This window comes from Nicotiana sylvestris, chromosome 8 (genome assembly GCF_000393655.2).
Source record: "Nicotiana sylvestris chromosome 8, ASM39365v2, whole genome shotgun sequence".
Lineage (NCBI taxonomy): Eukaryota > Viridiplantae > Streptophyta > Magnoliopsida > Solanales > Solanaceae > Nicotiana > Nicotiana sylvestris.
In genome coordinates, this window is record NC_091064.1 from 33,602,805 (window position 1) to 33,620,511 (window position 17,707).

The 17,707-nt window shown below is 31.6% G+C and overlaps 1 protein-coding gene across 1 annotated transcript; it reads left to right on the plus strand.

Annotated features, from left to right (window-relative positions):
- The first annotated feature begins 13,504 nt into the window (after positions 1–13,504).
- On the plus strand, positions 13,505–15,526 carry LOC104212214 (delta(8)-fatty-acid desaturase-like). The gene has a single exon (XM_009761430.2). The coding sequence runs from the start codon at positions 13,823–13,825 to the stop codon at positions 15,140–15,142; it is 1,320 nt and encodes a 439-aa protein (XP_009759732.1). The 5' UTR covers positions 13,505–13,822; the 3' UTR covers positions 15,143–15,526.
- Positions 15,527–17,707: the final 2,181 nt, after the last annotated feature.

The following is a 17,707-nucleotide window of genomic DNA, read 5'->3' on the forward strand; positions in this document are numbered from 1 at the left end:
ATTTGTTTTGTCCTAAAATTTTAAATTAAAAATCTTAACTTCAGGATAATTTAGGATATTTTTGTATTGAAAAATCAAACTAAAAAACTGAAATTTAGGATGTGCTGGCTAATTCTTAAATATCAACCCTTTAAAATGGCTACCGGGTGTCATTTCTGCAATCAGCTTCTGTCAATTTTCTCATCTTTTATGTAATTTACATTGTAAGACCTGTATAATCACGGAGTAAATCTCATAAATGATCATTTCATTTGTTTAGCTAATAAAAGACTACACTATCAAATTTGGCCTAAAACCACACTAATTTTAGACGACGCTTGATAAATATTGCCAAAAGTACTTGTGGCAATGCTTTTTGGGGTAGTCTTTGGTGAGAGATTTTGGCCTTTATATATTATACGCCACACTTTAAAAATTTGTTTCTAAAGTACACTTGAAAAACGTGGCCTTAGGAAAAAGCTTACACTAATTTAGGCCATCCCCGAATAACGTTGTCTAAAGTGAAAAAGTATGGTGTTTGATCAAAGGAAATCTTATAGAAATGTACCAAAAAAGACACTATTTACTAACAACAAGCCATATTAGTCATGCTACCAAAAATAACCCCAAAAAATGTACAAATGATATACAACATTTAAAAAATAAAGGCAATTTTTTTTTCAATGAGCATTATTGTGATGCGTTCAAAACACATAGATGAGACAACATATAAAATTTGAGAAATTTTGAAGGTGAATTACACTAGTTTGGAGTCAAAATTCATTATCAATGAATATAATATTTTAAAAAATTAGGCAAAAAAAGGTTTTGTTTCAATGGGTATGGTTGGAATTCGTTGAAAGCATATAGATGAGACAATATACAAGACTTAATCAAGATTGGAAGTGATTTGGACTGATTTAGTATCAAATTTGTAGTCAAAATCAAGTTTAAAAAATTCTTCTGACGACACATGTATCAAACAAGTATCACGCATGTATATCACATACAGATATACATGTTATATACATATTATACACATATGATATATATGTTATACACAAATGATACACAGTATGATACACATATTTTTTTTCATATTCATCTTCTATTTTGATTTCCAATTCAAAACAACTCAAAACTCCACCAAATCTTCTCAAAATTTAGATTCAAACTCCTTAAGAAGTATCCGATCTATTCCAACAGCACCCGCTCAAAAAAAAGCAAAAATTTAACTTGTTTTGCTACATGTTGCTAATTGGCTAATATTGATAGCATCTGACTAATATGAATAATAATTTATGAATTGACCAATTTTTATAGCAATTTACTTATGAGCGGACATACTGATAATTTTCGTTGATCAAATTTAGGCCACATTTTTGGGAGGGCTAAGGCCTAAAATGTTGTGCCAGAAAAACCTCTGAGTAGCACCCATATTAGCTAAGATGAAATGAAAGCCCCTTCCCCATTTTATATATTAGACCAATTTCCATACAACCCATCTGAACATTTGACCAGGAAATGATAGATATAAGATATTAAAAAAATACTACAAGGCAAAATAAAATTAAAGCAACCAGTTTAAACTTGGTTGTCTCAGTGGGATTTATATACAGATAGATCGGTTTATCCTCATTGTCATACTGAAGGTAAAGTTTCAGCAGCATTCTTATATGTACAAGTAGGCGGATGCAGATTCAAGATTTATGTTTTGTGAGTTTAATTTTAAAGTTTTAATATTGATCCCATTATATTTTCATATTATGGGTTCATATATATTACTTATTACAATTTTAATAGATTTTTACTTATAAATTTATGTTTCGCGATGAAAATATTACATTCAAAAATATTTTGGACATAAGATGCTAAGGGCCCGTTTGGACATAAATATTTTTTTCTTTTTTCCAATTTTTTTTCTAAATAATGTTTGGATATGAGAATTTTAAAAAAATTCAAATCCAATTTGAAAAAAATTCCTTTGAACCAGTTTTTTGCTAAAAATCTATAACTTTGGAACTTTTAGATTTTTAAATTTATCCCAACTTTTTCGAATTTATTTAAGGACCCCATCCACCCACTAGAATTAATTAAATACCTAGTTTACCATCAAACACCCACTTCTCCTTGTTATTGCCTATAGTCAAGAGAAACTATAACTAAGTTCAAAATAGTAAGAAGATCAAAGTAATGAGAGGAGAAACCTTCACCAACAAAATTCTACATTGTGATTGTCAAATTTTCTTTCATTTTCAGAAAAATAAATCGATCTTATCGACTTTCACTAACTTTTTTATTAAAAAAATACGTGTGCAATTAAACATTAAGCAGGTTTAGTTATTTGTTTCTGGTTAGGATAGTTAAGTTGGAGTGAAGATAGTTTTTACGGATTGTAGGGTGTAAATCATGTTCGTGGGTTTTGAGAAAAGTACATCCAAATACATTACAAAAGTTATAATCAAATACAACTTCATCTTCAAATCAAACTTTAGTGAAATTTCAAATTCCAAAAACAAACTTAAAGAGGCTATTAGATGCAAACATTAATTGACGTTAGGTTTTTAAATATTAGCATCACCAGCAGTAAAAATTGCATGGGGCGCCCTATTTAGACGCCCCTTTTTAACCTGTAGCCGCTTTGTTTTTCTGTTTGCACACGTAACCGTTTTTTGTTAAAAACCTTTTAAAAAGATTATTTTGCCCTTCTTTATTAAAAGATTACTTTCTCTCCAAGTATACACTAGTCCTCTACTGTCTCTGTCTCTCTCTCCCGCTATTCGCATTTTTTGATTTGTTCTTCTCTGAAATCAAATGGTTTTCGTCGTTGTTTTTGATTTTTCAACTGCTAGTCGTCATTGTTATTGTTCTCCACTAACATTACGATTTAATCACAGGTACATTGCATTAATTTACTGGGTTTTATTTTAGTAATAATTTTTATGATTTAATTTCTGATTTTGGTTTTGATAGTCATGTATTTATGATAAAATAGTTTCTTAGGGTTTAGTTTGATAAGTGCATTAGTTTTACTTTTACGATTGTGTTTTTAGATTTTTTGAACGTATGTTTGTGTTGTTGATGGAAATTCTATAAATTCTTCAGTGATTAGACGTCGAAATTTTTAAAAATTTTGAGAGTTAAATAGATGATACTATTAAAGTGTAAAGTTTATAATAGTTTAATGATACCTTAGATAAGAGCTGAAGTTTCGTCTCATGTTTTGTATTTTTTTGTTATATTTTTTATGAACTTCAGCATTATTTTTGGATTTGAATTTATGCTTTGTTTTTTGTAAAAACTACAGCATATTTTTTGCTGAATGTTTTGTTTTGTAACTGGTGAACTTCAGCTTTAGGAGCTAAAGTTTTTGTTTTTGTAACTGGTGAACTTCAGCTCTAGAGCTGAAGTTTTTGTTTTATAACTGGCGAATTTCAGCTCTAGAGGTGAAGTTTTTGTTTTTGTAATTGGTGAACTTCAGCTCTAGAGCTAAAGTTTTGTTTTGTAACTGTCGAACTTCAGCTCTAAAGCTGAAGCTTTTGTTTTGTAACTGTCGAACTTCAGCCTTCTTAGAGTTGAAGTTTTAACTGATTTTTTTTATAATGTCCTGATGTTATTTTTTATATCTTTTACTTTTTTTGAACAAATGGCACCTAAAGCACCTAAAGATCCTAATGCAGCTAAAGCACGCAAAGCAGCTAATGCACCTAAACAACCTATAATACCCCTCAGGTCCTTATGTCCCTGCTCCTTCACCTACAAGAACATGGCAAAGATATTTTGAGTTTCGAGATTGGTTTAACTGTAAGGGTTACTGGAAGGGAAACCATGATTTGAAGAGTTTAATTGCAAGTTTCTTGACTCCTACACAGCGGGATAAGCTTAATAATGGTACATTTCGATACATTATGGCTATGGAGAATTTCAAATGCAGCATGAAGTTGGTTCATTGTTTATGTCTTTCTCGAATATTCACCAATGATCGAGACTCCATTAGTTTCAAGATTTTTGGCCATGATGTTTCCTTCACCCTTGAAGACTTTCACATTATGTGCGGTTTGCAGATCACAGCACATAATGTTGAAAAACCAATTAATCGAGAGGGCAATATTCTGAAGCACTATTTTGGTAAGTCCATTGGAGTGACCTTGAAGGATATTCGAGATTTTATGACTCGGAATGAAATTCCAAAGAATGATGTGAATCACAGTCACGTATGCGAGAGTGATGATGATGCTGTGAAGCTTATAAAAATTCTTGTTGTAGAGTCTATTTTGTTTGGGAAAAAGACTGAGTCATCTGTGCTGGAGGAGTATGCAGCTATTGTTGAAGATGATAAGGTTTGTGCTGAATATCATTGGGGTAATGTGGCTTATGAGAAGCTCATTTACTCACTGAAACATGCATTGGACAAGCAAAACAAATTTCATTCAACTAAGTATAAAGTTGGTGGATTTCCATATTCGTTATATGCTTGGTTCTATGAGCGCTTCCCAGATATTCGGGAGAAGTATATAAGAGAGGATGAGTACCTTGGTACCCCTCAGGTTCCCAGGATGTTACGTTATGTATGTGTGGGAGAGCCTAATTATAACGAACTTTTTGATTTCTTCAGTAGTCATGATGTAAGTTAATTTTTTATTTTGTTTGTTTGTCTTTGTGTTTATATGTTGACGTATTAGTTTTTTTCCCCTCATAATATACTTTTTTGTATTAAACAGAATTATCTCAACTTTAGGGTATTGGATATAATTCCTGCAGAAGAGGAATTGAATTCAATGCCTTTAATTGGACAATTACCATGCAGCCAGATTCGTTCAAAGGTATTTAATGTGGTTCCTTCAACTGGTGAATCACCACGTAGTCTGAGTCGATCAAAAGAACTGAATCAAACTCATGTTATTGATGAATCACCACGTAGTCTGAGTCGATCAAAAGAAGCAAATCGAACTTTTGTTATTGGCGAATCACCACGTAGTCGGAGTCGATCAAAAGAAGCGAATCGAACTCCTTTTATTGGTGAATCATCTCGTACCCAGAGTCATTCTAACCGTTCTACAACGGAATTTGATGAGAATGAATTACTCGACACAATATGTTATCGGTATAAGGTCCATGTTTACTTCATCTTCGTTGTTGTTTATCATTGCAGAAGGTAACAAAAAACTTTATTGGATTGTGTGTTGGTTGTCAATTTGCATTATTAGATGTCCTTCTTCTTCTTGGTCATCGATAAACTGATATGAATTTATTTGAGGAGTGGGTAATTATTGCAGCATTATATATTCTGAAGCAGCTGTAATGTTAGAAGGTTATTGCTCGTTGTCTACTTCCATTATTGGTTGTCCTACTTCATGTTGATAACCAGCAAAAGGTTCTGAATCTATTGCATATGCAAGAGATTGTTTGAAGGCTGCAGATTCTGAATGTTGTATTTTTTCGATGACGAAATGGCAATTCTTGTAGGTTGAATCAATTGTAAGCAAATGTATACAGGTACTGAGTTCTTCATCTGAAGTTACAAGCATTCTTTTTCTTGTATTTAGTTTGATATCAAACCATACTTTTAGTGAATATCTGCTTGAATCAATATTTGTAACTTCACTAACTTTCTTCAGGAAAGTATTGAATGATATTTGCTTATTAAGTAGAACAAGTTTTGTATCGTGATCCAAGTATTTGAAATCAAGGGTCCACCTCCCATTGAAAGTAATAACATCGCAAATCGAACTCATTCTGCAGAAGCATGTTTAGTGACAAGTATTAGGAAAGTGAACAGAAATTTAATTATGAAGTTCATAAAAAATCTAAGCACATTGAACCTGAAGTTGAGCAAATGTACTAGAACATTTTCAGCTTGTTTATAGTGAAGTTTTCGAAAAAAAAACTCATGAAGAAGGTGATTAATGGAGGACAAGACTTGAGCATACACTAAATTTAACTTCAGCATGCAGAAGAAAATTACATAGTGCAGGAGCAAAACTTTTAGGTTATTTGTCCTAAATTTTTTACAAATGAACTAAGTCACTTAAACATCTTCTGCTGAAGTTTTTTGAAAAAAGATGTATGACAGGATTAATGAATCGAGGGACAAAAATTTCAGCTTATTAAGTACTGAAATTTTAGAAATGAACTAAATAACTTCACCACACTAGGCTGAAGTTTTTTGAAAAAGCTTTACAACAAAAACTGTTGAATTCCGGACAAAAACTTCAGCTTATCAAGTGCTGAAATTTTTAGAAATGTACTAAATAACTTCAGCACATTGGGCTAAAGTTTTTTAAAAAAGCTTTACGACAAAAACTATTGAATGCAGGACAAAAACTTCAGCTTATTAAGTGCTGAAGTTTTAGAAATGAACTAAATAACTTCAGCACATTGGACTGAAGTTTACCAAATGAATTAAATAAACTTCAGCATGTTTCAGCATTAATTGCATAGTATACAGGAGTAAACGTAACCAACACAATTAAAACAGTAATTATATTGCGTTGGGGGTATGTGTTAGTGTAATAATTGCATTCTTATCACATTCATGCACGTTTTTCGCTAGACAATGTTTAAAATTCCTCTTTGCCTCATATACCATTCAGAAGTTTTTTTCACCTATATAAGCACGCTATACCTTGTCAGTTTATTCACTCAAACACATATATTTTAGCAGATAAAATACAAAACGGAGAAAAATGGATGCTGTAATAAGGCAAATAGTTGACGAAATTAAACAAGACATTATAGAGGCTTTTGAGCTAAAACTGGATGAGCTCATAGACAAGTACGACAGGGAGCTGGAAGAAATCAACAACAAGCTTGATAGGATTGAGATGCTGGTGAAATTTGATAGTCTTGGTGATGAAGATGCTCGTCCATCTGGCAGTGACGATGATGATGATGATGATATGGACGATTAGTTTTTCTTTTTTTGTATAATCCTTTTAGTTAAAGGATTATAATGTTATTTGTTTTTTATGTATTTTTAATTTATCTTTTTAATGTTTAATGAAATGTTCTGTTTTTATTTTAAGATTTTTGTGCCTTTTTTTAATATTAATTCTCTTCAAACTCGAAAAATAACAGACGAAATGAACTAAATAACTTCAGTAGGAATTAACAAAAACTCATCCGAAAGTTAAGCATTTTTTGGTATGAAATTTTTCCAAAAAATCATAATAAAATACATAGTGTAGGAGGAAAACTTCAGCTCCCATTGCTGAAGTTTTCAAGAATGAACTAAAAAATTTCAGCATTGCTGAAGTTTTTGTGCAATATGTAATTTTAATTTATTTTTTATTTTATTTAATGAAAAATGATGTTTTTGTATTAATGTTTTTGTGCATTTTTTTAATATTAATCCTTTTAAACTTAGAAAATAACAGAGGAATTAACAAAAACTTATCCAAAAATTACATATTGCAGGACAAAATATTAAGCATGTTTTAGCAGATGAACTAAAAAAACTTCAGCATACTAAAAATTATATAAAAAAATATTTTACATATTCCGGAAAACTTAATCATAATAAAATACATAGTGCACCTATGCTGAAGTTTTTTAGTTCATCTTTAAAAACTTCAGGAAAATGCTGAAGTTTTTTAGTTCATTCTTGAAAACTTCAGCAAAACGAGCTGAAGTTTTTGTTCAATATTAAATTATAATTTATGTTTTTATTTTTTACCCAGTGTAGGAGGAAAACTTCAGCTAGTTTTGCTAGAGTTTTTAAAGATTAACTAAAAAACTTCAGTACCTATGCTGAAATTTTTGTGCAATATGTAATTTTAATTTATGTTTTATTTTTTTTACCCAGTGCAGGAGGAAAACTCCAGCTCGTTTTGCTGAAGTTTTTAAAGATTAACTAAAAAACTTCAGCACCTATGCTGAAGTTTTTGTGCAATATGTAATTTTAATTTATGTTTTATTTTTTTTACCCAGTGTAAGAGGAAAACTTCAGCTCGTTTTGCTGAAGTTTTTAAAGATTAGCTAAAAAACTTCAGCACCTATGCTAAAGTTTTTGTGCAATATGTAATTTTAATTTATGTTTTATTTTTTTTACCCAGTGTGGGAGGAAAACTTCCGCTCGTTTTACTGAAGTTTTTAAATATTAACTAAAAAACTTCAACACCTATGCTGAAACTAGACATATACTTCAGCATATGTTAAAACTCAGCTTGTTTAGCAAATAAACCAAAAATTTCAGCATATTATGCAGTGAAAAACTTCAGCATATTTGAATTTGTTGGATTAGAATGTTAGAATTCAACGTGAAACAGATTTAGAATGCAAATTCAGCATATCAGTGAAGAGTTCATGTTTCATCCTTCAAACAACTTCAATCAATCAATCAGAAAACATATATCATAAAATCAATCAGTTTCAAAAACTATTTTGAATTCTGAAGATGAATTTGAATACTTACAATGTATTTTGTAATTTTGAATTTGGAATTTGAATCTGGTTTAAATCTGGTTTGCAAGAGGCGATCTGAGGAGAGACGGAGGCGATCTGAGGAGAGACGGAGGCGATCTGAAATTTGAATCTGGTATGCGTGATGCATATTTTATATATTTTGGAGGGGATATAATGGTCATATTATTACGGAATTTTTTGTTAGTTGGTTACGAAATCAATAGTTTTTAAAAATAGGGTATAGATTAAAAGGTGGCATAAATATAGGGTATGACTGCAAATCGCCCTCACCAACAAGTGCACCAAAAATATTGTAATTTTTAAAAATAGAGTATAAATTAAAAGGTGACATAAATATAGGGTATGACTGCAAATCGCCCTCGCCCTCGCCAGCAAGTGCACCGAAACCATTGTGGTGGTCCTTAAAGATTCAGCATTGTGGTGGTCCTTAAAGATTCAGCATTGTGATGGTCCCTTAAATCATAATATCGAATATTTTGTGAAAATGTTTGGGTTATATTGCTTTAATTTCTATATTACCTGATGGATTTTGGATATTGTAGGGTCAGTGTTTTTTTCATGCAGGGGTTGGGTCTTCATTAAATTAATTAATTAAAATGTGAAATATGCTGATTATATGGCTATTTAAACTAACAAAAATATTTTTCTGTGCATCAGAAAGTTACACTTTTAGCCACTGTGACTTTTTTGTTATCCTGGTGAGTTTCTTGTGATTTTTTATGTGATAAAACAAGATGTGTGACTAAAATAAATTAAAAAACGATATAAGTTTATGATCATTTATGAAATTTACTAGTCTTATCTATTTTTGGTGACTATTTGGTAAGTATTGTTTCGATTCTCAATGACTATTACTATGATGTTATTCCTATTTTCAATTATTGATATGGCATATTCTTTTCGAGATTACTCTTGGCACAACCTTTTATTCTCTCTTCTCTGGCCACTAGTTTGGTCTCTTATGGTTACTTTAGAGAAAAAGATAACAATGGTCCCTTTATAATTGGAATAGATTTAAAATGATCCTATAAATATATTTTTGAGTAATTTGGTCAGTTAAATATGTTAAAAGTGAATATTTATTATTGTTATTAAATATTTAATAAAATCTATTTTGTTAAATTTAGTAAAAACTATGAAAAAAAGGTAGGCGTAAAGTCTGCATACATACTATCCTCCCCAAACCCCACTAGATTTTTAATTGTTGTTATTTTATGGAAAAAAGAAGGATTTAAAATGATCTCACATTTGAAGGTATAATTCGATTTTTTATTATTATTTCTTTCTCGAATCTGGCATGACTTTGTGAGATGTAGTTTTACCAATTTTTTGTCGGTCTATTTCTAGTGTGGTGTGCAACTTTTAACGTTGCAGTTTCTAATATTTGGGGGACTGTCGTAGCATTTCTAGTTTTTTTTTTTTAAAAAAAAAAAAAAAAAACTTCACAGCTGTCGTTAACTTTAACATTCTTTGTTAAATATTTAACAAATAAAAAAAATATCACTTTTAGCAAACTTTAAGGACTAAAAGTGCTTAAGGGACCAATATTTATGTCATTTTCTTGGTTACTTCATATATCAAGTTTCACTGTCACCATCTGATTGTTAAAAAAAGACATTCTTCCCTCATGGGTGGTGTAAGAATTTTTGACGAAATTTATAATTTTTTGGACCACTCATTAAATCATTTAGAATATTATAAACCGCTTTGTAACCAAATAATTATAATGGTGGAGTAATAAATACTCTCTTATTTATAACAAAAATTCCCGAATTTCAATTTTAATATAAAATCGTCTAATTTAAGGGCCGCTAAAATTTTTTTTTGTAGACCCCTTCAATTTTATGAAGGCCAAGTGTATATCTCCAAACACTAACATGACATTTTCAGGCACTGGTTTGTTGCACGCCTTTTTGCAGTTAGTAAAGACTAAAAAGAAGTGGTCTCTCATCTTTCATCTACTTTTAAAATAGTATTTTGAGATGCTACAGAATTTTGACATTTTATACATTAACTTTTTAGTGTTATTTGTATGACATACTTTTTTATAATTTTAAATTTAATAAAATAATATTTTTAAATTTTTTATGTGTAAAAGACAGATCTCTTACGTGTAAACATAAATTTTTCATATGTAAAAAAAAAAGAAGATAAGATCATAAAATTAAAAACAAGTTTGTAAAGAGCCAAAAAACCACCTTAATTTTATCGATGACAAGCATCAAATGATACCGGCGTCATTCTTACCTTTCATATTTAATAAAGAAAAACAATTACATACAACAATATTGCATAAGAAGCCTATTACAAACAAACAGAAAAAAGGAAAATGATATGTCAAATCTAATATTTTGGTAGACTTAAGCTTGGAAAATTACATCGTAAGCAATATATAATATCAGCAAAAAAACAAATCTGTTTCAAACATTACACTGCTTTAAATATTCCGTGTTTGATTGTATTTTGAGACTTGCATTTTCACTTATAATTTAATACGCCAATGGATATATTATTTAATTTATACCTAATATAGCATTGAATAACGATAATAGATTAATTACAAAATGACAAATTACTCGTTGCTTTTTCCTCAAACAATCATCATCACGCATTCACGCTTTCAATTTTATTATGTTTAGACATAAACATATAATACAAAAATTTATCATCTATATCCCATATTTGTTTTTTGTTTTTAAAAAAAAATCAAATGTTCGATAAAAATTAGTCCTTAAATTATAGTTATTGTATTATTAATTCGTGCACTATTAATCCTTGTATTACAATGTATATGTCTAACTTTTTTCTAAATCAAAAGACCCATATAAGAGCACTTTTACCATTTTAAGTTCTATTATTGCCCGTGTGTAAAATTAGTATGAGCCAAATATCTGATTCTTAGTAAGTAGTAACTATCACAAGTTGCATAAAAAAGAGTAATTATCACGAGTTAATAACTCGAAGTAATGGGACAATTTGATTTGGTGGAAAGACGATGACTATGAAAATACAAAATGCATTAATACAGAGATATTGCTTTAAAAGACATAAGAGTAAATAGTTAAATATTACAAATTAGTCATAGTGTTTAATTTTTCTTTACTAATTCATTTTAAGTCATGTATATGGACTATGGTATACTACTAACTTTGGCATGTCTTTTTTAAGTATTTTTTTTTTCTAATAATAATCTCGTTATACACCCTTTCGTGCATAACAAAAGGTATACTAACTTTGGCATGTCTTCTTAAGTCATGTATAATATACTAACTTTGGCGTCCCCTTCTTTTAGTAGTTTTTTTCCTAATTATCTCTTTATACACCCTTTCGTGCAATCCATGTGATTATTCAGTTAGATAAGAAAGAAAAAGTTCTTATATTTCGTGTCATTGGAAAAACCTTTTAATTGTAAAAAAGTATTTCTGTTTAGTAAGAAAAGGAAATTGGAGAAATATTAGTTAAAAAATAAGAAAGAAAAGAAATAAAGAATTGATACAACAATTTTCATTGGTTTAACGGCTACCTTGACGAAAGTAGTAGTTTATAATAAAGTCTAGCGAATTGAAGCGAAGTGAGAAAAGTGGGTAGAAAATAACTACTAGTAGTACTTTATGGGTTATTGTAGTTTATAATGACTTTATTTTGCGCTTAACTCTGAACTTAAATTTTCGACGTGCTACCTTTAGGAGGTAGGTATTCGTAAAACAACAAACTCAATTTAATTCAACAAGTGAAATCTGGGTAGAATAATGTGTCCCCGAATGATATCTCTACCTACCAAATGTACATATGCTATTTTGAAGAGATAGGTATTTGTAATAGAGTTCTAAAAAGGTAAAAGTGCTTGTTATTAAGTGGTGTGGTAGCATGAATGGGATATTCTCCCTTAGTTAAAAGTTTCGAATTCAAGTCCTATAAATAAAAATAAAATCGTATAAGGGGTACTTCACCTTTAAATGGCTTTAAGTTGTGCAAATTCAAATTAAGAACTAATGATCGGTTCAAGATATTAGATGTTTAGTAAAAAGGATTACAAGTTTGGTGAATAGAGAAATTGGTTATTTCCCATTATTTCTTCTATTGATAAAAGTTTTGCACATACATCAAAAATATGCTTGTGTGTAAGGAGGTGGGTAGAGTAGAAATTGCATGAAATCGCACTCTGTTTTTTCGCAATGTATCGCTTTAATCATGCCCCTTGACTCGGTTTACCTGCACCAAGTCTTCACACGCACTTGGAAAATATCTCTATAAAAATAATCTAACAGATGAGACTTGATTTCCATATTACTGAGTATAGTTATTTATTCCGTGATCACGTCAAAACATTACTTTTCTGTCCTTCTTTTTCAAATAAAATTAACGCTACTTTAACTTTTAAATAATCTTTCTCAACTTAACCTTAAATACGTAGTTTTTATCACTCCAACCTAATATTGTTCAAGCACCTAGCTAAATATCAAAACAAAAGTAAGGAAAAAGGGTTAAATTTGCTTATATATCATTTGAAGTTGAGTAATTTCATGCAGCGTTGAATTTTATTTTTTAAATATTAGAATTATTCTTAGGAAAAAGTATCTTTTTTTTCCTTATCCGGAGGGAGCATCAATTTAAGTAATTTTAAATAACAATAATTGATGATAAACATGGACTCTTTTTTAGGGGTGTACATTCGAATCGGTTTATCGATAAATCGAATCGATTATTTGTTATCGGTTTATCGAGAGGAATACGAGAGGAACGAATTTGAAAAATTCCTTCCAAAAAAAGAGGTAAAAGTAAGGAACACCCAAGTTGGTTTCCTTTAAAGACTAGCACTAACACTTGGCACATAGGGCTCCACGACAGACAAGAGAATCTAATTCTGAAAGAGTGAAATAGTGCCACGTCATCAGATGTGAAAGCGAGTCAGCTTGTGGAGACAGCTAGCATGTGAAAATGAGTCAACATGTACTTGACACCTACTCCTTTTTCTTAAAATCACTCCATACTTTAATTTAAATTTGTTTAAAATTCATTTCGCCAAAATCTTTAATGGTAATTCCACTTTAATTGGCCGCTATCAGTTACTCCCCCATTTCTTTTTACTATTTATAATAATTCAGTATTAACTTGGCACTTTGAAAAAAATTAAATTTTGGAGACCACCGCATTTGCACTCAAAAATATCTTCTCATTGCATAGAAAGTAACTCCAGTACAAGAACAAGAGCATAAACTTCAGTTTTCTCTTTTTTTTCTTTCCTTTCTAACCTAAACTATCAGACAACAAATAGAGCTTATTCAGAAAGAACCGTCCCATTTTATACTTTTGTTAATGGTTAGATCTGTACTGCATTTTATCATTCTTCTTTTATAGATCTGTAGTTTGGTTGTTTGTTTATACATAGAGAAAGAAAGATTTCTAGGTGTTTGTTAAAATGGCTGATGATAAGAAGTACATTACCGCTGAGGAGTTAAAGAAGCATAACAAAGCAGATGATTTGTGGATCTCTATACAGGGGAAAGTTTACAATGCGACAAATTGGATAAAGGAACATCCAGGTGGAGATATCCCTATTCTTAATCTGGCTGGTCAAGAAGCAACTGATGCATTCATTGCTTTCCATCCAGGTACTGCTTGGAAATATCTTGACAAGTTCTTTACTGGCTATTATTTGGAGGATTACGAGGTATCTGAGGTATCTAAAGATTATAGGAAACTCTGTTCTGAGTTTGCTAAAGCTGGTTTGTTTGAAAAGAAAGGTCATGGGGTGATTTATTCCTTATGTTTTGTAGCTTTTTTGCTTTTCTTGACTGTTTATGGTGTTCTTTATAGTAATAGTTTCTGGATTCGCATGCTCTGTGGGGGGTTATTGGGGTTGGCTTGGATGCAGGTTTCTTACTTGGGTCATGATTCTGGTCATTATTTAATCATGACAAGTCGTGGTTTCAACAAATTGGTACAAATTCTAGCAGGGAATTGCATCACTGGGATTAGTATTGCTTGGTGGAATTGGACACATAATGCCCATCATGTCGCCTGCAATAGTCTGGATTATGACCCTGATCTTCAGCACTTGCCTGTTTTTGCTGTCTCTACTAGTCTGTTTAAATCATTGAACTCTACCTTCTATGGAAGAGAGCTCACATTCGATTCCCTGGCTAAATTCTTCGTCAGCTATCAGCATTTTACATTCTATCCGATCGTCTGTGTTTCCAGGGTCAATCTGTTTATCCAGACATTGTTGCTATTGTTCTCAAGGAGAAAAGTGACTAATAGACTTATGAACATATTGGGGATCATGGTTTTCTGGACTTGGTTTCCGCTTCTTGTTTCCACCTTGCCTAATTGGACAGAAAGGGTGTTATTTGTCCTCATAAGCTTTGCTGTGACAGGGATTCAACACGTTCAATTCTGTCTGAACCATTTTGCTGCCGATGTTTATGTTGGACAACCCAAGGGGAACGATTGGTTCGAGAAACAAACAGCCGGGACTATTGACATTGCTTGTTCTCCTCAGATGGATTGGTTCTTTGGAGGATTGCAATTCCAGCTTGAGCATCATTTATTTCCAAGGTTGCCTAGGTGCCAACTGAGGAAAATTTCTCCTATTGTACAAGAGCTATGTAAAAAGCACAATTTGCCCTACAGGAGTTTGTCTTTCTTTGAGGCCAATAGGTGGACAATAAGGACACTCAGGGTAGCGGCAATGCAGGCTAGAAGTTTGCTATGGGAAGCTGTTAATACTCATGGCTAATAATTTTGGGCACGGTATTGAAGATCTTCGTAAGACTGTTTATTGTCATTACAACTGAATAATGTCTGTTTGAATTTTTGTTGCTGGATTGGAACAAAGAGGGAATGTCTATGCTGTCTTAGCAGCTTGCGCGTTGTGATTTCTGTTTCAGGAACATCCTTAAAATTGTTTCAGCATATGTTTAATGAAAAAGAAAACATGATTTAGGAGCATATATTTGGACTTTATATAGTTCATATCAATATATTTATAAATATTTGCCTCTTTCTATGGTTTCTCGTTAGTATGACCAGATTTTCCTTTGGTCAAGGGATGAGACTTCTAGCTATAAACATTGTAATTCACGGAAACTTTTAAAATTTATGGGCACATTTCATGACCAAATTTGTCTAACAGTATTGTATTTCATTATATTCATTATCCCATTGGAGAATTTAAGTTTACTACCAATGTGAGTTACAAATATTATAACACAAGAAAAATTGGAGTTGAAAAACTAGTTTTGGAGCGTGTACATACAAAGTTATTTAGAAAGGGAGTAAACGTGTCTTTAACATATGTCCATTGAAGAATTATAGCCAGTTTGATCATTATAATTCTTTGGACCATACCATAATCCCTCCTTGTTATATCTTAGTACTTGTAAAGTTAAGTCTTTCACACGTAAAAAAACTGACTTCCAGAAGTTAGTGTCGATAAAAAACTGACTTCCAGCTTAAGGGCGACTCGATAAAATTAGTGGCTTAAAGTCAATTTTTAGTTAGTGTCACGAATATATATATATATATGCAAGCCTCATGAACACATACATATATATGCAAGAAGTTAGCGTCGCCTTTCTTTTACTACTTGTTTATAGTGTAGTATTTTTACAAGAGATAAAACCATTAACCCCTTATTTGGATGGTTGTTACATATCATTTTATAATGTATCGTATTATATTGTATTGTACTGTACTGTATCGTTTGATGAATATAATGTTTGGATAGATTATATCATTTGCCGTTGTTTTATGATATTACACACTAGCAATAAACTTGCAATATTATAAAGGAAAATTATAATACGGGGTAAATTATTATATAAAAAGGTAGGGTAAATGATAAAATAAAATTATTTAATAATAATGAAGGGTGAAATGAGAGAAAAAGACTAGGTAACAACGCGGCCACACCAAATCAGTCATTACATAAAGTGACACATTTCTCGTTACTTAACGACAGATTTAACGATACGATACAATAAAATTTAAATAAAAATTAAAACAAACGTCGTATTTAAAATAACAATATATAAGAACTATCCAAATAAGCTGTAAGTTTACAACATACATCTAATAGTATATTATTATTTATATTGATAATGATTAATTCAAATTAATAAGATATTGGCCATGTGTTTGCATTATATTACCGTGGATTCCTGTTGTAGGAATTGTTTTTTGGTTACTAATATGAAGATTTTGTTAGTTTTTCCAACAATTATGGTGATGTATGGGAGAGGTAAGCAATGATGCAACTCTCCTTAGTGAGATAAGCAATGATGCAATGAGTGGTAGGTGAGATGGGATATTGCAAATTGATCCTTCTTGGTAGGTGAGATGGTAGTATTGCAAATTGATCCTTCTTGGTAGGTGAGATTTGCACTTTTGGTCCCTATCTCAAAACTATAAATACCCCCTTCCATTTCATTGTATAACACACCAAAAAAAACTCAAGAAGAAAGAGTTTGAGAGGGAGAGAGATATAGTTCCTTTAGGAATGTTTCCTAACAGGGGAGTGACAAAATAGTGAGTAGAATACTAGTCGGGTATTTTTCGGGAAACACTTTTGTGTGCGCCACTATTTTGGGTAGAGCTCAGGAATTGTTGTACCTCCAAATTATTGGGGAAGTCTCTCTTTGTATGCCTGCTAAATGTTTTAGTGGAAGTTGGTGTCGGATTTGTGGACGTAGCCTAAACGTTTTAGGTGAACCACGTTAAATATTGTGTCATTTATTTTTGGTTTCGTTGATCATTTATTTTATTCCGCTGTGCAGTAGTGTTTAGTGCCACCGGGTCCTAACAAGTGGCATCAGAGCTTTGGTTAGAGTACTATTCATACGTACGGTACTATTCATACGTACGAGTACTATTCATCCATACGGGCACTATTCATATCCACGGTTACTATTCACCGTCGGAATTTTTTTTAGATTGCAGAAGTCTGTCAAATTCTGATCTAAATGGAGGCGAGGACAAGCAAGATGGTCAACCTGAATGGCACAAATTATCACTTATGGAGAAACAAGATGAAGGATCTCCTGTTCGTGACAAAGATGCACCTGCCGGTGTTCAGTTCTCAGAAACCTGAAGATAAGTCAGACGAGGACTGGGAATTTGAGCACAACCAAGTGTGCGGCTACATACGGCAATTTGTTGAAGACAATGTGTACAACCACATTTCTGGTGTGACACATGCAAGGTCGTTATGGGACAAGCTCGAAGAGTTGTATGCCTCTAAAACAGGTAACAACAAATTATTTTACTTGACAAAATTAATGCAAGTAAAATATGTAGAAGGGAC